Source organism: Ursus arctos, unplaced genomic scaffold (assembly GCF_023065955.2).
Source record: "Ursus arctos isolate Adak ecotype North America unplaced genomic scaffold, UrsArc2.0 scaffold_15, whole genome shotgun sequence".
Classification (NCBI taxonomy): Eukaryota; Metazoa; Chordata; class Mammalia; order Carnivora; family Ursidae; genus Ursus; species Ursus arctos.
In genome coordinates, this window is record NW_026622819.1 from 37864827 (window position 1) to 37888965 (window position 24139).

At 35.8% G+C, this 24139-nt stretch overlaps 1 protein-coding gene across 2 annotated transcripts in view; it reads left to right on the plus strand.

Moving 5' to 3' along the window:
- Positions 1-23843, plus strand: part of NDUFS4 (NADH:ubiquinone oxidoreductase subunit S4) — a 114071-nt gene extending 90228 nt beyond the window's left edge. The window contains exons 5-6 of one of the 2 annotated variants that reach the window (XM_026510686.4): positions 18233-18336; positions 22489-23843. In XM_026510686.4, coding sequence (XP_026366471.1) covers positions 18233-18336 — 104 coding nt within the window. In that variant the 3' untranslated portion in view covers positions 22489-23843. The remainder of the gene's footprint in view (positions 1-18232; positions 18337-22488) is intronic. The other variant, XM_026510685.4, reaches the window with a different exon arrangement.
- Positions 23844-24139: the final 296 nt, after the last annotated feature.

Here is a 24139-nt window from a genome sequence, read left to right on the forward strand (position 1 = left end):
CTTCCATTTTCTCCTATGTACAATGGCATTGTTATGAGGATTGAATTAGTTAATAGAAGTGTTTAGAACATAGTTAAGAACATAGTTATTATTGTATATAAGTTTATCCTATTCGTTTTAGACTTTATAAAATCTAAAAAAATTTTTAAGTGAAGCTCCTTATTAAAACATGTTCTTGGCAGTTTCGAAATTTCTTAATTACATAATTATTCTCAAAGTGGTCATAGTCTTTAAAATATTATTTTGATTTAAATCAAATTGTTTTTTAATTACACTGTAATATAGCTTATCATAAACAGTTCTATTAATGTTTTCCATCTTTGCAGCCTGCCATATTTCATGTCTGACACCTTGAAAATTATTCGAGGTCTGTAATGTGAGTTTAATAACAGGAAATCTAATTAAATTGTTAAATCTCTGGTTAATGTCTAAGTGGTCACCAGGACTGCATGACTACAGTTGCCATGTGAAATGCAGGTGTGAACTAGCCACTGCTGCTGTTGAAATCACGTCCTTTCCCACTCTGATTTCTGCCTCCCTGGAAAAGAAAATTGAGGAACATTATCAAAGTCAATAGGCAGTATAACTTGAAAAAGCTTAGTGGATAGTATAATACTATAGGCTAACAGTGGATCAGGAATTTTAACCTACAAGGTAGTAGGAACCACATCCATCTTAGTCACTGCCTTGTCCCCAGCACCTAGCATAATATCTATATAATGGACATGTGATAATGTGGTAAAATTACTTTCTAAAACACATTCCTCTACTCAAGAATTTGAAGCTGGTCTCATCTCTTGGGAGAGTTCTCACTGATTATTCCACTCTTGAATTCATTATAATACTTATGATCTGCCTCATTTATCTAACCTTCAGCATTATATATCATTATATGTAAAGAGACTTTATATATATAAACGTCCTGTTTCTCTAGTTATTGAGGCAGCCAGTCTAAGCAAATCTTTGAAATGGTACAGAATCATGGGGTGGAGGATCTTTTCCAAATTACCCACATCTTATCCATTCTGATTTGCCTCTCTTGGGTAGGTAGATAGTGGTGGGGACATTCTAAAGGTTTTCCTCTCCCCCCACACCTAACATCATTTTGTTGTGAGCTAATGGAAGGTTGGGTGAAACCAATATTCTGGTTAGTGAAAGCATTAGAAAGAAATGGTTTAGAAGTTGTTACTAATATGTGACAACTATTGGATTCAGAGACTAGGATTCTCATTCCATAACTGTTTACAGGAGATCTTGAGCAAGTCAGGTTCCTTCCTCTTTGAAATGAGAAATTGGATTGGGTAATACTCAAAAACTAAGTACACTTAAGGATATTAAGCTCATGGGCCAACTCATATAGTTTTATTTCTTTATTTTCTAGCCCAGTAACTTATTTAACTTATTCATTATATGGTCTAGAGGGAAAATATGTTTTTGTTAATAAAGATGTTTCTGTGTTGATAATAAACAAAATATCTGGCAAAAGTTATCCATTTAGGAGTATTAAATGTTTGCCTTTCACTAGTGTCAAGAAACAGGAGGTTAGGATAAAAAAGATATTTATCTTTGCCTTGCCTCAAAAAAAAGATATTTTGTATACTCAGGGACTATTCTGAAAGTGAACAACATACACATTTCATCCCCTTTTTGGGTTTCTTGTTTTCCTTACTTTTAAATGGTTTTTTAAAAAAGTCATGACCATCAGTTTCCTTGACATAAAAGATTGTATTATAGAGAATCAGTATAATAAAGAACAAGATTTTCAGATTCATTTTCTTCCTAGAAATTTTTAATGCCTTCTAATTATATTTCAGACTCAGGTAATGAGTATCATCACCACAAAGTTAACATTCATAAGCATTAAGGCATGAGTTTGTCACTCTGCTAAGTGCTTTTCATTCGTCCTATTTAATCCTCACTGCAACTCTGTGAAGCAGGAACAGTTATTATCCCCATTTTGTAGATCAAAGAAACTGAGGTTTTAGAGACATTAAGTAACATTAGCTAACAAGGTCATTACCTGTAAGTGAATGAACAAGTTTTATTTGAACACAGTTGTATTCATTCATTTATATATTGTCTGTAACTGCTCTTCAACTGCAATAGTAAAATTAAATAGTTGTAATAGAGACCATAAGGCCCCCAAAGTCTAAAAATATTTTCTATTTGGCCATTTACAGAAAATGTTTATTAACCCAGGATCTAAACCATTGTATAAAAATACACATATACACACAGTCTTAATAGCAAGACCCCTGCTTCTGTGACATTTTTCTAAATCCAAACTACTCTTTATTAAAACATCTTAAAGGGCTTCTGCTTAAGAGATATACTCTCAACTGATAATCAGAGTTCTTCACAAGAGCACCTGGCTGGCTTGGTAGAGCATGCAACTCTTGATCTTGGGGTTGTGAGTTCAAGCACCATGTTGAGTGTGGGGATTACTTAAAATCTAAACAACAACAAAAACCAAAGTTCTTCAGAATATAAACACATCACTGAAGCACTGACCTAGCTTTATTTTACTCTGTCCCAACTCTTTGTTCTGCCCTTATCCCCAGGCTTCTTATATATTTTCTTACATCTACAACTTACTCATGCTGTTTTTCCCTTTCTCATCCTTATTCCTGCCAAGAACTACAATCTAACCTTTATAAAGAATACAGTTTAAACATTAACTCTTTCCGGCTCCCTTTTCTTATTCCCCTTTCCCACTTCCATCTCCCACCCCTTACTGGATGTGCTTTCTCTTTCTTTTAACATACACAATAATTTTTTTCCTTTCTTACAGCTTTTATAGTACGATTTTGTATTTATTACATTTCATTCCATCAGACACTATTGTTGCTGGCAGTGGTGGCTAGGCTTTGGGGATCCGTAGTTAAATAAGGCATGTCCTTGTACTCAAACTGTAATAATTTATTCTGCCTACTGGATTATAAGCACCTACACGGAAAAAATAAACACCCAGTCCCACTCATCTTTTAATGTGCTCAGTAAATATTTGGTGAGTTTGAACTGTACATTTAGTGATGTTATAAATTATTCTCCAAATCATGTTTTAAAAATCACTTTAAATTAATTTGGCTACTTGTTCGGTCTTTCAGAAGAACTGTTACTTCCCTCTAGTAATCAGGAGAAAGAAAATTATAGAATGATTAGCAATTTCTTATATTTTAGTGTGTTCGTAAAATACAACCAGTGTTTCTCTAATGTGGAGCTTATCCTGAGTTTAACCGATAAACTTAAGTATATTCCAGTGTACGTAAGATGATTATTTCGTAACGTTAGAGCTGTTTTCCAAGGTGTTATTTGTTCTAAACTTTTTTTTTTAAGGATACAGAGGCCTAGAAATTAATAAAAGACCCAGATCAATCACATAGCTCTTAATTGATAAGGCCCAAGTTCCTAGATTCCAAGTTCAGTATTTTTTATATGATACTATGCTGCTAGTAGATCTTAAAAAATTGATTATGATACAAGAAATGGTTGGGGTTCAAAGTCACGGCCAAGAAAGAATTCTTGAGATGTCTTCTGTGTAAAAAGGGTGGTTTTATTAAAGCATGGGGACAGGACCTTTGGGCAGAAAGAGCTGCATTGGGGTTGTGATGGATGACTGATTATATACTTTTAAGTTGGGAGGGGGTTAGGGACAGCACAAGCCTCCAAGGAATTTTGGAAACAAGGTTTCCAGGATCCTGAGGGGGCTAGCTATTGTTAGGAAAAGGTCATTTATTACTGTTTGATAAAAACTCAGTCCTGAGACCCTTCAGATGTGTATCAGTGGGCCATATGCTTGGAGGATGATTGCTGAGTATCTTGGGGGGTAGAGATAAAGGAAGTTTTCAAAGGAATTTTTACATCTTAAAGAAGACTTACAGGATCCTGGGGGGTCGGGATAAGATTGCCATTCGCTCTTAGCAAAGTGTCAACATCGAGGTAGCTAAGCTCCCCGAGGAGGGTCACTCTGCCTGTTTCAAGGAAATTTAATTTTTTTCTTTTGCCTTAGTTAGGTCAGCACTGTCAAATATGGTACCCACATGTGACTGTATAGAACTTGAAATGTGCCTAGTTCATACTGAAATGTGCTGTAAGTGTAAAATATACACTGTATTTCAAAGACTTGGTATAAAAATTATCTAAAGTTTCTGTATTGATTACATATTTAAGTGATAATATTTTAAATCTATATTGGGCTAGAAAAATATGATTAAAATAGATGTTACATATTTCTTTAAAGTGGCTACTAGAAAATTTAAAATTATACTGAGGCACGTGTCTGGTTCAGTCAGAAGAGCAGCTCTTGATCTTGGGCTTGTGAGTTTGAGCCCCTTGGTGGGTGTAGAGATTACTTAAATAAATAAATAGATAAACTTTAAAAAAGTAAAGAAAATTTAAAGTTATATGTGATTCACATTATGTTTCTATTGGATAGCACTGATCTATATAGTACTTAGCAACGCACAGAATATACATTCTATACATATTCTAAATATTTCACTAATATATATTCTGTATGAATGTAGGAAATATGAAAACCTTATGCAACTTTGAAAACTTCACTTTTATATTTTTGAGAAATATAGTTCTATTCTCTATTCTTACCCAGTATGAATCAAGGATAAGTGGAAACTCTTATGTTACATGTAATACAATAATGAAATAGAATAGCTAAAAGAGAACTATGTTATACCACAAGATCCCATTAATCACCCATTTTTCATTTCTTAACCATATAAGGTATTGTGCAGGTTCATCTTTTTACATAAGAATTTTATGTAAGAATATATAATTTCTGAGACTAAAAGTAGTTCTCTTCTTCCTGCTATTAATAACTCCTGTAACTACCCCCCTGCTTCTGTTTTGCTTGGGTCTCTCTTCTCACCATATCTCGCTTCATCAGAGGGCTGGTTCTGTGAAACTAGGGAGTGGGAAAGAAAAGACTGAATGCCCTCCCTGTGGCTTTCCCCCCCTGCTCCCTACCTTCCACTCCCCCAAATCTTACTTTTCAACCTCCCCCAACATACACACTAAGTAAAGAAAATATAAATACCCCTGAGTCTTTTGGCTTTAACCCCAGGGCCTCATCCTGAAGGTCTCTCTTTGAGCTCAGCAAATATTCCAGAGGAACTCTTCAAAGATAACCTTTCTTTGTAAAAAGAGAAAAGAGTATCTGGGGTTTCCTCTGAAATGTAGATCAACCTCACTTTAGTTCTTTGTGTACTGAAAAGACCCACCTTTCTCACCCATTGTGGCTTTTGTCTTTCCTACTGTTTCATGATAGAGTTGAGGGCGGGGTGGAGAAGGAAGCCGCATCACGGAGAGAGGAGGAGTAAGATAGTTGTGGAAAAAATGTCGTTGGTAGAAGGCTAGGATCTACTACCATTTACATGCTAATGAAAACCAGAAATGGCCTTTTCCCCGTTTGATCTGATTTGAAACTTTGTGACTTTCCTTTGGTAGGTCATTTTACCCCCTGTGTTTTTCTCATTGTTGTTAGCTGTAAAAACTCTTTGAAATTCTCAAAATAGAGGAGGGTTTCTTTCAGGAGTAGGAGGACAGAGGATAAACTGTGAAACTGCATTCTGTCCATACTGGGTCTATTGGGGAGGAAAACCCGCCTCTGAAGTAAAAGAAGGTAGAGGCAGGGGAGGAAGCAGACAGGTCGAGCCCTCGATTCTGGAAAATAAGGAGGTAATTGGAGCTGCAGCCCAGGTTTTAGAATTATTCCAGAAGTAGACCCATCAACTAAGTCTGGATTTCCACCTAACTTAAACCTTCTAATGAGGGTCTCAACCTCACATTCACTCATCTGTTAAAAAGACAGCTTTGTTTCGAAAGCTAAGAAGCAGGACTCCTACAGATATAAAAATTTGTGTTAAAGGATTTATTTTATCCATGTGTTATAAGGAACTAGGTAGATGTTATAACCAGTTGAAAGTAAAAGTCAAAACACAAATGTATGTGGAAAAAAGGAATGCAAATGGAGACAGATGGAGGTTTGTGGGGGAGGGGTAGTTAATTAAATCACTACCAGTAGGACACAGGACATAATTTGCATATCTATCAGTCATACAACTTAAAAAGAAGTAAAATAGCTGAAAGACAAGGAGTTAAGCTGAAATCTGATAACCTGGACGGGGAAAGGGCATACTATAAGATAATGCAGTTTTCTACTGAAACAATTTGTTCCCACTCTTCCTCTTTTGTGATTTAAAAAAAATCTCAAAGATTATTTATGATCACAAAATATTGGGCTAATATTTGGCCTGAGCATTTATTTAGGTATAGCAAGAATGAATAATTTGCAACTGTAGGAGAGGATAAATAAGTTTCCCTTTAACTTTATAGTTCTTGGCTGAGACCCCCTGCCCTCTATAATTAAAAGATTAACAGAGGAAAACAAACAAGTTTAATAACATGTATACCTCCTGTATACCAGGGAGAACTGTTAACTCCAAAATGGCCCTTGCCACCACCTTAAATACCATCTCCAGCTGAAGACAAAAGATTTGGGGAGCAGGCGCTGGGGAGAGCATTGGGAGGTTATCAGGCAAAGAACCATAAACAAGGATATAATTGTTATGCAGATTTAATTCCACAGCTTCTCCATTGGTGAATTTCCAGAGTTTTAGTCATCCTCCCCTTCCTAGTACAGAGTGGGAGACACCTTTACAAATGGAGATTTCCCTTATAAATGTAAATGTCCCTCATAAAAGGGCAATTTCTTCATTTTCAGAGATTTCCCTGTGTTTACTGTTTTTTAAAACTAACCAGCTCAAAATCCTTATGCCAAAAGGCATTTTCGGGGGCAGCAGTTCTGCTGCTCTTTACCTTATATGCTTTCTTACGTTTGCTGAAATTTTTCATAGGGAATCTCAGATTAGACTTTTCACAACTATTAACTTGGCACCAGATTTCTTCTGTGATGCCTATTAATTTGGGCATATTTTTCCTCCCTTCTCAGGGTCCCTAAAATATCCTAAGATCCTCAAAAAATGTTCCTTACCACCTTGGGGAACTTTGCAATTTGTTAGCCTGATGCCATGCCACTTTCCTAGAAGGATTTTTTCAACTTTAGTTTCTTAATAGTGTCTGGGCGTATCTGATTATATTAGTATCATTGTCAAATATGTCAATCTAGGTATGGCCTTTGTTACATAACCATTGTTTACACTAATTTTCTCATAGAAAGGAGGACATATTGAACATGTACAAATAACCGTATTGCCATGAATATAAGAATATTCAACAAGAGTTCCCGAATTCTGTAGGGGTCATGCAGGGAGACTAATATCATTTACAAATGATACAAATTTTAGTTTACAGAACACTATCTACTAAATTGTAGATACCTCAGGAGAAAAGGGAAAGGATTCCTTAAATGCCCAGAAAATAGAACACTGAAACAATATCAGAAATACTCCAAACAGAAACTACATTCAGCCCTCATCAGTGCATTCAGTCCTATATAATTAATTCTTGTTTCACTGGATCATAAATTCATCTGCAGCTCAACTAGAGTTCTGGAAATCCTGACTCAGTCCACTGGTATGGTCTTATAATTATTTATGCCATCATAAGTCTGTACCCAAGAATACCTAACAGTCCTTCTCCATGGAGCTCTGAGGCTGTCTGTCTTTGAAGACAAAGCACTCTGGCCTGTAACTGATTTCAGGAGCCTTCAGGGTAGCATCAGAGTAAAACAAAAAAATTTATCCCTAAGTAATAAAAGATTTAAGATGGCCGTAATTGACATTATTGGTGAATTTCAGAAATGAAATATAAGCATTCATAACAAAAATAAAGCAACTTAAAGTCATACCAGAAATGTTATATACAAAATATCTGTAATCAGTATTAAAGCCTGGTTTCAAAGAAGACAGTGAATGTGCATCTAACTTATAAAAATGGATGAATATTTACAGAGAATAATAATCCTGAGATGTAATATACCCTTAATGTGCCAAGCATGTAGTAAGAATATTACCAGGAATATGTCAAGAAAATCAAGTGAAGAGATTCCGTAAGTCTGAGGAAGGTCCTAAACATTTGTATATTGATCAAACTCCGTTGATATGTGATACGGATTCCCAGTTTACACAAACTGGCCTGGGAGATATGAGATCCAAACTACAGAAGATGCAACCAAGTTGATGTTTTTAAAGATAACTGAAATTGTTTCTGATAACCTGTATTAATATCAGACAAAGCGGTACCAGAGCCTGATAAATAAAACATGGACAGTGAGGGCACTGAGAATCTATACTTAGCATATAGCATAAATTTCTGAAATATTTATATTAATAACATTTTACCCATATAGATTTAACCTCAGGAGGGTTAAGCATCTCTTCTAACTCTTACAGTCCACTCATCAATAGTATCGTGTCAAAGAAACCTAATTATTTCCAGTATCTCTCTTTTCACGAGGTTGAAAGAATACATCCTTGTGATAGTCCAGAGGCCTTCTGGGGAATCTTGAAAATAGTTTTAGGTACAAAGATATTCTGAATCTTTTATTTTACATTTAGGCTGTTATTTTGGGGAGGCAAAAATTTAAAAATGTCAGTGGATTTGCACACTTAGGATAGGAATAGGATCGTGGGTGTGAGACAAACAGTACTTGACTGCTCTTTTCAAAGGGATGATAAAACTTACAAACATAAAAGGTAACATGACTGTAAAGATCCTGAGCTCGTAAGGAAGTCATTAAGGACTTAAAGTGGGCATATGAGGTTATTCTGGTAAGCGGCAGAAACTTTGAAATCTAGGCAGATTAAACAAAAGGAATAACCCTTCATGTTGTAGGTAGAGGCAGTAAATAGTGAACTAATGAAATAAGCCCACCTAAACTGAGCAAACTTTGCTAGGATTTTAATACATTTCATAACTTCTCAGACTTTTTGGACATACTGTAAGGCAAATAAAGCTTTCTTTTTGCAAATCTTATATAATTTTCAGCATCCATGCAGGTTTTGTCCTTCACCATTCTCTTTCTCATTCTGAACATTTACTTTAGGACCTAACTGTGGGGTGACCCGACCTGATAGGATGGTGGCTGCAGTGTGGGAGGTGTAAGAATTCACCCAAGGCAGAACAAACGGTGGGCAAGATAGCAAAGGAAAGACTGGGATAAGGGGGTGGTGAGGGACCACAGTTATTGGGCAGAGTGAGAGAGTATGGAATTTTCCCTTTTTTGGTAATTTTTGGAACTGTGCCTGGTTATAATTGGTCAGTTAAGGCCTATGGCTATTCCAGGTGGGTCGCTTAGTGAAAGCCTCTTTGCATTCAGCTTGGTGGTCACTGTGGGCCCCTTTGCCTTGATCAAGTTTCTGTCATTCAAGTTGGTTGCCTAAAAGAGGCCTCTATACTAACTATTCTCTTTTTCCATTGGTAAACAAAAACACATCTCATTACCTTGCATACAAAGTTATATACCTCTTTGCCACTATTGCTCTTAGGAGAATTTCATATGTTTTAATTGTATCTTTTAACCAAAGTTACTCTGATTTCATAGAGAAAACTGAGATCCTTGAAAACCGTTACACGCTAATATTTAAGTAAACTAGCAAAACTTATAAATTCACATAACAACTTTCTACAACCATGTAGTTGTAGTCTTATAGTCGAACTTCTCCAAGCAGCAAAAATGAATGTGTCCATTAACAAACCCAAAGATAAAACCTCCAAAAGTATATAAACTTAAATTTTTGCTTAGTAATCAGTAGTTCAGTATTCTTAGAAATGATCTAGGTGCTTAAGTGTCTAATAAATACCCATTAACATCATCTAAGGTTTTAAGTTAATCTAAGATCTTAGAAATTAATTTTCAAGGTGACATACTATAAAACTTAGTTACCAATTAGTTAAAATGACCAGAATAAAGAATCATTTTGGATAAAAAGAAATTTATATTTTTTAGGATTATAAACATTAAACAGAAGTAATGCTAGCTTATTTGATCAGTAAATTTATATATGTTTAGAAAGAATATTTTTAAGTTTTTATTTATTCATTTAAATAATCTATATACCCAGTGTGGGGCTCGAACTCACAACCCTGAGATCGAAAGTTGAATGCTCTTCTGACTAAGCCAGCCAGGTGCCCCAAGATTCACCTATGTTATTTGATCTTGAATTCTTAAAAGTTCCGTAGGTCTATAAGAATGCTTACCTGCCCCCCAGAGAGAGAGAGTTCCTCAGCAGAGGTGAGGATGGGGGTGGGCAAAAGGAGAGGGAGAGAATCTCAAGCAGACTCCCTGTTGAGCCTAGAGCCCACTGGGCCTCAATCTCACGACCCTGAGATCATGACCTAAGCCAAAATCAAGAGTCAGATGCCTAACTGACTGAGCCACCCAGGCACCCCAAGAATATCTTTTTAAAATCTAGCACATTAAGAATATTTAGAAGTTGAGTTTCCTTGTTTTCTAAGAATTTTGGGTATTCTTATATAAGCACTTATTTTTTCTATAAGCCAATCAAAACAGAGTTTTACGATCTAATTCATTAATAACATACCGTGGTAGAAAAACATTACCCATACATATATAATGAGAAGTAAAGACCCTTCTGAATTAACAGACATGTAGACAAACCAGTAGTCACAGTTTATAATTTCAGTTCTAAAATTTCAGGCTTGGGTTAACAGTTAACAGTGAATTAAGAAATTCACTGGTCCATACTAAAGAGCTATTCTCTTCACAGTGAGTACAAATTATTCATTTGTTTGAGCTCAAGTAGACCACAAAGACCAATAGACCAGATTTTCGGTCTCTTTTCATCCTATTTAGAGAATAGATTTCTAAAACCAATTCCCAAACTTAGTACAAAGTTAAAATTAGAAAAACAGGGAGTCAGCAAAATTCTCTTGTGTTTGCCTCTTGGGGCCAAGAAAAGACATACCTGAGCTTAAAATAAGATGCACCACTTCTGGTGAAGAAGTTTGCCAGGCTTTGGTGAATCTATTAGGTGTCTCAGTGGGACTTCCAAAATTGTGAAAAGAATATTTCCTGAAAAAGATAAAATCATGACTCTAATATAGATATAGATGAACACATTTTTAAGAATTTATTTTACTCATGAAATGAGGGAACCAGGCAAATGTTATAAGCAGTTCAAAGGAAAAGTCAGTCCGGCACAAATTTATATAGAGTAAAGGAACATTGAGATGAATTACAAATGGAGACAAAACTGGTTTTTCCAGAGGGGGCAGGGAAGTAATCAGGCAGGACAGAATTTATATATCTCTTACAGTTGGTTCTTGTTACTCAAGGGTAGTTATGATCTCTAAAGTCACCAAAAACATGAAATTAACGAGTACTGAAATATTGCTCCTAAGAAAAATACAAAGTTAGATTCTTTTGAGACTATGATCACAAAATTTCGTCAACCAATCAATACATATGTAATCTTTTTAAAATATGATTCTGTTCAAATGTTTAAAAACACCTTATTTAATGTGTATTGTTGATTCATGAACATTGAACTCATAGCTAGCAGCACCGTAACTTAGGCTGGAATTAATCTTATCTAACATATATATTGGTACATCATGCCTTCCTGCCTTTAAGAAACACTAGGAAGTGCTGGAGCACTACACTTGTGGGGCTATTGTAAACAGCAAAATCATCCACAAGAAGAACAAAAATGCCAAAAATGCCGCTGTAAATAGACCATGAAAAGGACATTTGTTTACAGTATGAGATCTTAAACAAGAAGGCACAGAGCATTATTACCTTGCTTGACCCTATCTGGGAACATGTATGTTGAGTGACTCAAATTTTCATTGCTCTGTGCATGTCACTAATGACCACGGAAGCATTGTGAATATTGATTTGGGGGTACAAGTAAATTTTAGTGAACAGGCAAATTCACAAATACAGAATCCACAAGTTATGAGGACTGTTTGTACCTACATCTTACAGGGTTTCAAAATAACTCAAAGACCATGATCAGGGCTAAGATCTGGTGTGCTGTAGACACTGCATAATTTTCTTTTGAAGCCCCAGTTTTTTTTCTTTGTCATTCTTTCTTCTCAGTGCCCAGTCCAAGGTACTGGCTGTCTTTGTGGCCAGAGAAATGTTCAGCTTGACTCCTGAACTTCTGAGACTCCTGAGAGACAGAGATAGACAGACATGTTGGGGTGGGGAAGAGATATTTAGATTCCCTATTGGAGGTCTGAAATAATTTTTCTCGTAGAGATAATGTTATACATGGTAACTTAGTGAGGTTCCTAGTGTATTATGGGTTAAATGGGATTTGGAAATCCCATGCACAGACCACACCCAAACCAATTACATCAAAATCTCTGAGAGTGATTTTTGGACATTTACCACTGTTGTATAGTCTCTTTCTCTAGAAAAAAATGTGTTCTCAATTTCTAATGACTGATTTTCACATGTACTTTTGGAACACAAACCATTTTATTTTGTGGCAAATTCTGAATAATGTGATTCCAATTACTGCTTTGGAAATAAAAATAATACTGTATAGCAACTATATTATTTGAAAAGATAAAATTTAAGGGGGCCATTGACTATCACATCAAAGGTGGGATTTTTTTTGAGGTGTTGCAGCTGTGGCAGGTGTAGGGTGTTACTAATCTAATAAATATTTCAGGTGCCTCACATTTTCACTGTATTTGCTTGTTTAAATAATTTTATATAATTTTCGTGGAAAGAGTTGCTTTGCCAGTGTATCCTAACCCATTATTTCTCCATAATATTTTCTAAAAGAAGATCTAAGATACTTTCAAATTAATCTGAACCCCCTCCCCTGCCAAATATTAGGTACTTGGGAATTCCCGAGTAAAGGGACTTCTAAAATGAAATTCCTCAAAGACCGTCACAGCCTCCCAGCCCCCTTTAAATTATATTTTAAAAGTTTATGCTTTGCTTTTACCCAGGCATAATATGGGTGCATAGACTGGTGAAAACCCTTGAAACCTCCCAAGTATCCACATACCTTGCTTTGGCTTCCCAAAGTCTTTTCTATTCTGATCCTATGCCTCTGTTTGTTAGCAGTGACTGCCAGTTATGTCAGTTTGTGCCAAATTATGCAGTGCTTCTTGCTTTGTACACAGATGGACAGTAGGAAAAACCATTAAACTGTTCACTTCTGAACTAATGTCAGGGTTTGAGATTAGATTATTACAGGAGAAAGACATTTTATAGGACTTGAACCAAGGTTACTAGAGGTCACATTTCACAAGCAGTAAAAGCACTGATGAACATTTCTCTATATTTTTGCATTACTGAACCATAAATAAAGTAGTTCTGTAAATAAAAGTGAGTGGAATTAATTTTTCTGTCCCATACATAGAATTCACAAGTTAATTGTCATGATCAGGTTTTGTTCAGAGGCCTTTTGTGGATGCTTTTTGCTCTTTGATTTTTGAGTTTTGGGCTTTTTTGGGCGCCTTTGAAAGATCACACCAAACATTCATATCATAGGAAGTAGAATATCTCAGCCACAGTCTAGAGATCAACAAAACAAACGGGCATCTTTCCAAAAAAGAAATTGAGCGTGATATGTTATAGGTCACATTTCAAGTTTACTACAGTATTTGCCAGAGGTACTTCTCTGATACTAGGGCTTAAAGATCAAAATATCTTTGTGAAAGCATTCCAGTGTGTGAAACAGCAAAGGGAGTCAGCTTCTCATCATTTAGGTGCTGGTGGTTGGATTTGTGGTTAATCCGTGCCATATGGCTGCTCTCCTCAGTGGGAAGCGAAGGCAGCCCTAGGAGCTTTCCCCATCCCTGGGGCAGCTGCTTTGGACTCAGTTGTTTTGATCTTCTTCTGTTGCACAGCTGAGAAGAGTAAAGGCTGGTTTTCAGTGTCCTAATAGAACGACATATTGGGACCACTGTCATAGACTACACCTTGATTTTGTATAAGAGTCTTCAGAGAATGCAGGTGTTTTCATTTCCGTGATCTCATTCAGAAACTTAAGTTTTTTTAAAAAAAACTTAGTGTTGAAAAAATTCTTACAGAAACTCAACATTTCACAAAATTCCATTCTTAAATTTTTATGTTCTATTTCTTGCAAGTTATATTAGGTTCTTTCTTTTTAAGAACAACTTTCACATAGGAAGTAGAAAAGATAAGCACAATTCACAGAACTTATCCATTAAGTACAGATGTTTAAGTGTTATTATTCTTATGGTTATTTTGTCTTTTTAGCTAAAGCTCACTACTTGCTCCAGTAGCCTTTGTATTGCCACAATATTACAAAAAATAACTTGGGAAAGATTGTGGTATGAAGTATAGTGCAACCAATAAAATCGTTTATCCACGCATTGTAAGGTAAACACTTTGGAGAAGGATGCTTAGAAATGTGGTCAGATTCTTAACAGAGTTTCCCCCAAAAAAGCAAATTTTCATCCTAGCATCAGTCCTACATAGTAGAAAAGTTTTCTCAGTGATGGATAGAAAATCCAAAGGAGATTTATGTAGACTCTGAGGTGAGTTTCAGTCTCTTGTGAGTTCTCATTAGACTTCCTCATACCCCTCTTTTCCTTTTACTTAATCAGAGAAGCGTGTTAGTTGCTTGTGCAGCTTTGGCAACAAAGTTGTTTCCCACAGAAAAATGTGAGGAAAAGAGATTTTTTCCCCCATACATCCTAATAATCCTGGGTGGCTGTGGTAGAGCAATAATATAGAGATGGGTACTGTTAGCAAATGTTAGTTTCTTCCATGTGTGTTTTTGTTTTCCCAAGGTCCTTTGCCCATCCACATTCCTGTCCCTAGAATGATACTTCTATTTATTGTTATCACCATCAACAGCAACTATAATCTGGCTCACGATTCCCAAGAGCCAGGTCACTCCTTTGTTACCAGGAGAAAACCCAAACCAGTTGTTCTTTTATGTGTACAAAATCCCAGTCTTCTCACATTGCAGTGACCCTGACAGCATTTTGAGACTCCATGAACAAAACAGGTAATAGAGCTATGTCTGCATTCTGACACAGTAAAAAAATTTTTTTCTCCCTGGTGATTGAAAAACAGATTAACCATGTAAATGAGAGAGTGATTATCAGGTATGTGTTTGTGTATAATACCAATTCCTAAATATGACCAAGTACTTTCTCATTTCTTCTTCAGTTCCTCTTTTATTGGACTGGAGAGTGTGTGTTTAGAAGTAGGGATGGAAAGGGAGCATAGGTTTTCTCACCCATCACTTGGCAAGAAGAGATCATGGAGGCCTTGGATAACTTACCAACAATCATTATAACCAGACGTAGAATCTACACTAGAAACCTTTTCCTTTCTCCACAACTGGGGTGGGGGTGGCTGGACATATGGCAGACATAGTCTTACTTTCCAGGCATTCTTGAAACAGTCTTTTCAACACATTTATAAAAATAAAGGAGGGGAAGTTACAAAATCACAAAGATTGAAAGGAAATGGGTGAAATAAATAAAAATTGCAATTATAAGATGCTTTTAAAGAAATGCAGTTTATGAGGTAGCTAGGTACATAGCTTTAAAGTCAACCTCTGTTAAAACCCTGACTTTGCCACTTAGCCATGTAGCTTTATGCTGCATATTTACCTTCTCTGTGCTTTATTTTTCCTAAATAATTAAATATAAAATTGGGGTATATATATATATAATGGCTACTTCATAAGCCAAGCAACCTATGATCTCAGTTTTAAAATTCTATACAAATACATTTAAAGCACTTAGCAGAGGACTTAGAACATGCCTCAAGCTCTTTTCCCAGGCATCCACACGGCTAACTCTGATCTCCTTCAGGTCTTCAGTCGAATGTGACCTTCTCAAGGAGGGAGGGCTTCCTTGTGTATCCTCTTTAAAATGTTTTTTCTTTAGTGCTCATTAGCATAAAATATGTATTTTTAATCATAGGTATTACTGTATTGGCACCTAATATACCATGCATTTACTTACCAATTTCTCTTCTGCTAACTTGAAGTTCGGGAATTTATTCACTGCTTTACCTCTGGTGTCTCAGCAGTCGTGACACAGAGTATGCAGTCAGTAATATTTATTAAAGGAATAGCAAATGCTCAGTAAATATTGCTATACCTGCTTTGTTATTTTTTTAATAATTAACAGCATCATTTGCTGGTTAACGTAGGAAATGCTTGAGAAGTTTATAATGTTAAAGTTATCATGTTCAGTTCACAGTATTAATTTGCTTACCAAAATCCCTTTCTGTAATTAATTCAAAATTAATGGGTTTCAGTGTGATGGAAATTTTATTTACATTAATGCTTCACTTCATATAGAAGATGTGTTACTAGAAAGTTGCAAATCAAATTTGAGACAGAAAGAATAGCTTATCAAGTGCTTGCTGTAAACCACAAGAGACACAACATTAGTTAAGGCAGAGGCTCCAGAATCAGATTCTTTGTTTAAATCTTGATTCTGTCCCTTCCTAGCCGAGTTAGTTTGTGTGAGTTACCTAACCGCTTGCTGCCTTAGTTTCCTCAGTTACATAAAGGAAATATTAATTCATATAAAGGTTTTAGAAAAGTACCTTTTTCCTAGAACTCAGTAAATGATTGTTAAGTGCCATGTGTTTTCTCAGCAATTCACACTAACAAGCTTGTTTAATCCTCATGACAACCTATGAAGTAGGTACTATTCTTAGGCCCATTAGTAAAGTTTTTGAAATGCAAATAGCCGCTTGTTAATGTACTTATTTTATGAGTTCAGGTCCTCTTAAAGTCAGACATAGGTTTCTGATTTTTTTTCTATTTTAATGGATTAGAAAGTAGTCAAAACTGTACTCCATGAAAGGAAGTAAGGTTATGTTTAAGCAAGTAAATTGAATCAATATTTTCTCTGCTGGATTCTGATGTTTCGTTTGTATTTTTAAACCATTTGTTTCATTTGCTTTCCTGCTTCTCAATTTCCTCATAGCACTTGGACTTTCTTTGAAGATGGAGTTCTAGCAATGGAATTATTAATTATTTCCTCTTCTGGACACTAAAATAAGCAGTAGTAGCAGTATACTTTGATGACTTGATTTTTACAGGCTTCACTTTGTGGCAAAATTGCATTCTAAGGGGCTATTGAAATATAAGCTTTTGTGGCAGCAAATACTATACCCACCAAGAGGCACTAGAACTCATAACAACTCACAAGATCAAGAAGTTTACTTAATGAGACATGTAATAGTTTGGACATTTTATACATGATTGCATGATTCAACAGCCATGGATCAAACGTTTCAAGATGAGTTATTTGAAGAAAGTCCTCAGATAGAATGATAAATTACAGGGATGGAAAATGAATCTTATGAAGAAAAGTTACAGAGGTTGCTTGGACTAGGGAATAGAACGATGACTTAATTATATTTTCAACGAGGAGGGTGTTAAAGGGTTGTTCTCTATACCTTAGAAGAACTGAGAAACTGAACTTAAAGCAGAAGACATGGACGTGAATAAATCCATTAAAATTATAAAACACTGAGAAGGGCTTTGGAGAGAAGATACAAAGACTTTCAGAAGCAGACAGTTTAGGCCAGTAGTTCTCAACTTTCTATGCATAAAAATCTCCTAGGATCAATAGTTAAAAGTACAGATTCCCAAGCCCCTACCACAAATTAGATCCAATGAGCCTTTGGTCAGGCTGAAGAATGTGCGTTGTTATCAAGTACTTCCATGGGATTCTAAGTAGATAGCCCTTGAAGCAAATGCTGAAAAAGTGTTTTAATTTAATCAGTAGCCTGTCAAAGCCCAGAGAGGTAAACCAAATTATCTTTCAGGCCTGCTCTGACTGTGTCATTTATATAGGTAACTGTACATGGATATGTACATATAACCATGTATGCTTTTCTGTATTGCTTTGAGTGAGATCTAAACTGTTGTGAAGGCGTGAGCTTTTAGAGAACAGTGAGGTTATATATTGCTCAGTGTTCCCACTGCAGTTATTAAAGACGACACATATTAAACCACATAGAGAAACAGAAAATTTTACATGAATATGTGAGCATCAGTAATTGAATAAGGAATATTGAGTAGGGAGAAGTCACATCATGGGTTACACTTTTGAGATATAGTAAATCATCTTCAGGCAATATTTTGGACCCCCTTGTCACACAGGATTATAAGGGGAAGTATTACTAAGTATTTATATTTCAGATGTGCCAACATGTATTCCTCATGATAAATGAACATTAAATTTATGAAAGCTTCTGCTTGCTGTGCTCTTGAGGTATCCTCCTTAATTTTGTTTCTGTGGGTTTGTTTTTGTTTTCTAGGGTGGAGCTATGACATTGAAGAGAGGAAGGTTCCAAAACCCAAGTCCAAGTCTTATGGTGCAAATTTTTCTTGGAACAAAAGAACAAGAGTATCCACAAAATAGGTTGGCACTGACTATATCTCTGTGCTTGACTGTGAATAAAGTCAGCTGTGCAGTATTTATAGTCCATGTATAATACATCTCAATCTCCTAATAAATTTGACCTTTAACCACAAATACATTTTGTGGTGCCTTTTTTTAAATGTTTTTTGATGTCTCAAAGTGAACATGTTTCAATTTCTTATTTATAGAGGAGATTTGAGGTGATCATACCTCTAGGAAATTTCAGCTTAAAATCTGTTAAAAGGTGGGGCGCCTGGGTGGCACAGCTGTTAAGCGTCTACCTTCGGCTCAGGGCGTGATCCCGGCGATCTGGGATCGAGCCCCACATCAGGCTCTTCTGCTATGAGCCTGCTTCTTCCTCTCCCACTCCCCCTGCTTGTGTTCCCTCTCTCGCTGGCTGTCTCTATCTCTGTCGAATAAATAAATAAAATATTAAAAAAAAAATCTATTAAAAGGAATGCTTGACATCAGCTGCAACATTGAAGTTTTGCACTTCGTTCTTTATAGCCATTCTCAAGTTAATAGTGTTCATAAATTACCAGCCATCATTATTTATAATGCTATCTTAGAAATTCTCTTGTTTTATCTGAGGTTAGAGAAGTTCAAGATTACACTGCTATCTAATAAACCCAATCTCCTTAATAGTGAGGTTCTCTTCTAATTTTGGGGGGTTGGGGAGGAGAAGAAGAAGGAGAGAGAGACTCTTAAACAGGCTTCACACCCAGCCCAACATGGGGCTCGATCTCACAATCCTGAGATCATGACCTGAGCCAAAATCGAGAGTCAGGCGCTTAACTGAGCCACCCAGGAGCCTCTGAGGTTCTCTAATTAGAACTTTATATTCTCTGAGTTTGAGTCTGAATCTGAATGAATTGTGTTCCATACTAAATTCTGCCCAGAAATTGACATTTATGACTCTGAAGGGTTCAGATGAAAATTTTATATTCTTATGAATTGAAAGACTCCAAGAAAATAATCAGTTCGTTATTAGAGATCTTTTTGTATTCACTGTTGTTTTTGTAAAATAGACATGGATATAGGTTCTTGTTACATCTTAATCTCTTAGGTCATCCAGTATGAGTTATCAAGCACATACTCCTGTCTGTCTCTTCAGTAATCATTCTGTACACTAATCTTCATCATAATTTTGTTAAGTAGGCACTGTTATTTCCCCCATTTTGCAAGCACATAAATCAAGGCTTAAAAGAACTAAATAACCTACTCAAAATCACACAGATCCTAAGTATCAAAGCTGGGACTTGAACCCATGTTTGTCTTCACATCCCATACTTTTAATTACTTCAGTTATAAGATTGATGGCAGATGATTTCTTTGGATTGCTAATAATTCTTTATGTTACAAGAGTTACATACTAATTATTTACTTTCTCACAATGACATTTCATAAAAACATTAATAGCACATTGACTTAGCCCAACAAAGAAAACACATCAAAGTGTAAATTTGTGTAATATTGTTTTGAAGAGCAGTCTCTTTTCAAAAACTGTGTATTCCATTTAGTTCTAAAAATCCTCATCCTGACAAATAGCCCATAGATATACACAGAGGTGAATGTACAAATATATTACAGAATGGTTTCTAATAGCTAATAAGTTGGAACAGTCTAAATGTTCATTAGAAGAGGAATGGAGTTAAATGGAGTATTACAGAGCTATTATAAAGAACAAGAAATATCTACGAGCAGTTTGGAATGATGTTCAAGATATACTGCTAAGTAGAAAAATAGAGAAATAGTAGATAACATCTGGGGGTGAGGTGTGGCAGCAGGTGCTCACACACACCTGCAGCTGGAATATTTCAGGCAAGATACGTAAGAAACTAGTAACGTGATTTTACCACCGATTGGGAGGAGGAGAGTCTTGGGTCTTTCAACTTTCTAAAATTTTTTATTTTTAGAGATTTTATTTATTTGAAACAGAAAGAGAGCACAGTCGGGGGAGTGGCAGGGAGAGGGAGAAGCAGGCTCCCTAACTGATGCAGCGCTCGATACCAGGACGCTGGGATCATGACCTGAGCTGAAGGCAGATGCTCAACTATCTAAGCCACCCAGGCGCCCCCCTTCAACTTTTTCTTTTCTTTTTTTAAAGATTTTATTTATTTGAGAGAACACGCATAGGGATGGGGGTCGGGGGTTGGGGGAAAGGATAGAGGGAGAAGAAGCAGGACTCCCCACTGAGCAGGACCCTGGGATCAGGACCTGAGTGGAAAGCAGACACTTAATCAACTAAGCCACCCAGGCACCCTGGGTGTTTCAACTTTTAATACGGTGTTTGAATATATTACTATAAGGATATATTATTTGTATAATCAAATATACATAACTATAAATATTTATACACTACAATTCATACCTTCCATCTTAAGCTTGAAAATTATACATATTTTTTAACTGCTAAACTTTAATTAGAATTTTATTTCAAGTAAACTCTGCAAAATGTTAAAATATAGCTATTAAGAAATTCCACAGATACTTCAATAGCACAGTAAAAGAAACCTGTTTGTATCCCATACAGTAAGGCAATACAAGCAGGTTTTCTTCTAAAAGAGATTTAGCATTCCACTTTCTTTTTTTTTTTTTAAGATTTTATTTATTTATTCGACAGAGATAGAGACAGCGAGCGAGAGAGGGAACACAGGCAGGGGGAGTGGGAGAGGAAGAAGCAGGCTCATAGCGGAGGAGCCTGATGTGGGGCTCGATCCCATAACGCCGGGATCACGCCCTGAGCCGAAGGCAGACGCTTAACCGCTGTGCCACCCAGGTGCCCCTAGCATTCCACTTTCACTTTGGTTTTTAATATAACATAGCACTCTTTATTTCTGTTACTCGGTAGAACTAACTTCCTAGGCAACCTCGTGCATTGGCTGAAAAATTCAGTATTGTTCTTTTCTTTTGTAATATCTGGTCCTTATTTGCATAATAAATCAATGCACCTCTCTTTCTGGGTTGTTTCCATCTTTCTCATTTCTCTATAGGTGCTGCTGATGCAGTGACTTTTATGTTCATATTTAGTATAATTTATAATTTATTTCTAGCACCAAAGGGCCCCCATTTGTTGTTTTCTAGATTTTTTCCTTTTGGGGTAAGTATGACAAATCTGAAAAGAATTACCTGGACATCTCTCATTTTTATAGTCTATGTCTTATGCTAAGGGATTTTGTATGTAAATTTACAAAAAACAGTCTACCAATAGTCCTAAAGTGTACTATCAACACAAATTTGTCTTACTTTTTCCCACTATGTTAATCTAAAAATTTTGGTGCTATCATTCTGATTGTGGATATCAAGGTATTGCCTTTATTGACTGAATCTGAACCTCTCAGTTACCTAGTTTTGGTTGTAAACCATAGTGACAAAAGGTGATCTGTTCATTAATGTAACTTTTTACTTGATGACTACTATGTGTTATATACTACGTTATATACTACGTTACACCCTGGGGTCACAGTGGAACAAGACTGACAAGGTCCCTGCTGTCATGTTACTTGTAGACCTAAAGTAGGAGCTTATATTCTGCCAGCAATTGCTAGTCATTTTGTATGAGTAAAGACTGATTTAGGCTACTTGGGCTTGAATTCTAGTTCAACCACTTAACTAACTCAGTGGTCCTTATAAAGTTAATTAAATTTCTCTAAATCTCCATTTCCTCATCTCCAAAATGGAGGTACCTACCTAACGGGATAAGTGAGCATCAAATGATATAATCGGAGTAACTGCTTGCTGAGCACTTACTGTGTCATGTACAGGAAACTGCAACCCCTTGTGTAGGAATTCTGTCTCTTGTAGGAAGACATCTTTGAGGACTCCAGTCCTATGAGACTGGTCTTAAAAGAACTCAATGACAGAACAATTTGGTGCTTAGCAAATACTGCTTTGTATTTTAAACTATGTTTTAGAATTCTTTCTTTAAAATATTTGTACTCTGGGGACGCCTAGGTGGCTCAGTTGGTTGAGTTTCTGACTCTTGGTTTTGGTGCAGGTCATGATCTCAGGGTGGTGACATCCAGCCCTGAGTGAGGCTCCATGCCCAGCGTAGAGTCTGCTTGAGATTTTTCTCCTCCTCTGCTTCTCCCCCAGCTCTCTCTCTCTCTCAAATAAATAAAATCTAATAAAATATTTGTACTCTGATTACAGAAGTGTTGCAGAAATACCTGATCTACATAGAAGTCATAAAGATGAATATAATCACAAATTCCTCCCATTCCAAGAAACCATTATTATATAATTGGTGTCTATGTTTCCAGTTTTTTTCTATTCTCTACATATACGTATGTTGCTTTTATAAAACAAATTGTAATAATATTGTATTGTACATACATTTTTTAAAACAAAATTGAATTGGTGTCAGTTTTTAACTGAGTATATGTTTTCCCATGACATTTTTCTATAACATGATATTAAATGGTCAACTGAACTTTTCAACATGATTTTTCTAATTTGTTGCTTTTATATTTTTACAAATAGAACTTATCTCTCCAGCCATACTGTAAATGAGAAGAGTAAGAATTGTAGTTTCTTTCTCAGTGTCTTCCACAAAGGCTCATTCATGAGAAAACTCAATAAACAATGCTTAGTTTGATTATTTAGAGGATTCTGAATATAAACCAAAGCTGATTATGTCCCACTCTCTTTTAGTTTTCAGTTGATAGGCCTTTGAAATTGTTAGTGGATATTTACTGGAACTCTAGTCAATAGCCACTTGAGTCGATGATGTTTATACTCAGCTAAAAATTGCACCAGGCACTAAAGAGTTATTACTTTTAAAGATTTTAGGTAATCTCTACTCCTAACGTGGGGCTCAAACCCACAACCCCGAGATTAAGAGTCGTATGCTCCACCAACAAAGCTAGGCAAGTGTTTCTAAAGAGTTGTTTTTAAATGTTATTTTTCTTTAAGTTTTAGGAGTCAGGTTTTTTTTAAACAGTTTTATGTTTTATCCTAAATAATCTGCCATAAATTCTCAAAAACTGGGAAAAAATTAATTGTACATTACAGTGGATTTCTTTGAAAGATAAATATGAAATCTTCATGGATAATGAAAATTAAATCCCAAAATAGAAAAAAAAATAGATTCTAAATTGTGATGTAATTGATCACCCATAAATATAGAAATAATTACATCTGTGCTTTGGATCTTGGTTGGGCTACGTTTAGGCTGAGGAAACTGAATGCTGGAATTTGTGGCAACTCTGGGAACCTGATGAAAAGCTTCACTGTCTCCAGTTACCAATTTAACAAAAAGAAGTCCAGGAGATTTCATTATGGTAGGAAGAACATCATGCTGATTTTGCTGATTTTGATAATAAAGTTTGCTAACAAAGATATGTGATTATAACTTATTATAATGTATTATAACTTAATAGGTTTTCTCCTTATCTAAAGGTCACTGGTAATATTTTTAAAGTCCTTTCTTTTCTCTGGAATTTTCCCTAAATTTTTATTATTAAAATAAAGGTTGAAAATAAACATTCATATACCCTTCACTTAAATTTTCTGGTTAACATTTTGTCACATGTGTTTTCCTTCCTTTCCTGCACATAACTTTTATTCAAAAGTAAGGTGCATAGATCATGATGTCAATTCTAAATACTTTGGGGTGTGTCTCTCTTGAAAAAAGACATCGTTCTTCTATATACCACAATAACATTGTCACAGTAAAAAAAAAACCGATCACTGGTACAGTTTTAACAATATTCAGATTTGTGAGGTTGCTCCGATATTGTTCTTTGCACTGCTTTTCTTAAAATCCAGGACCCAGTCAATAATCCTGAATTTAGTCTCCTTT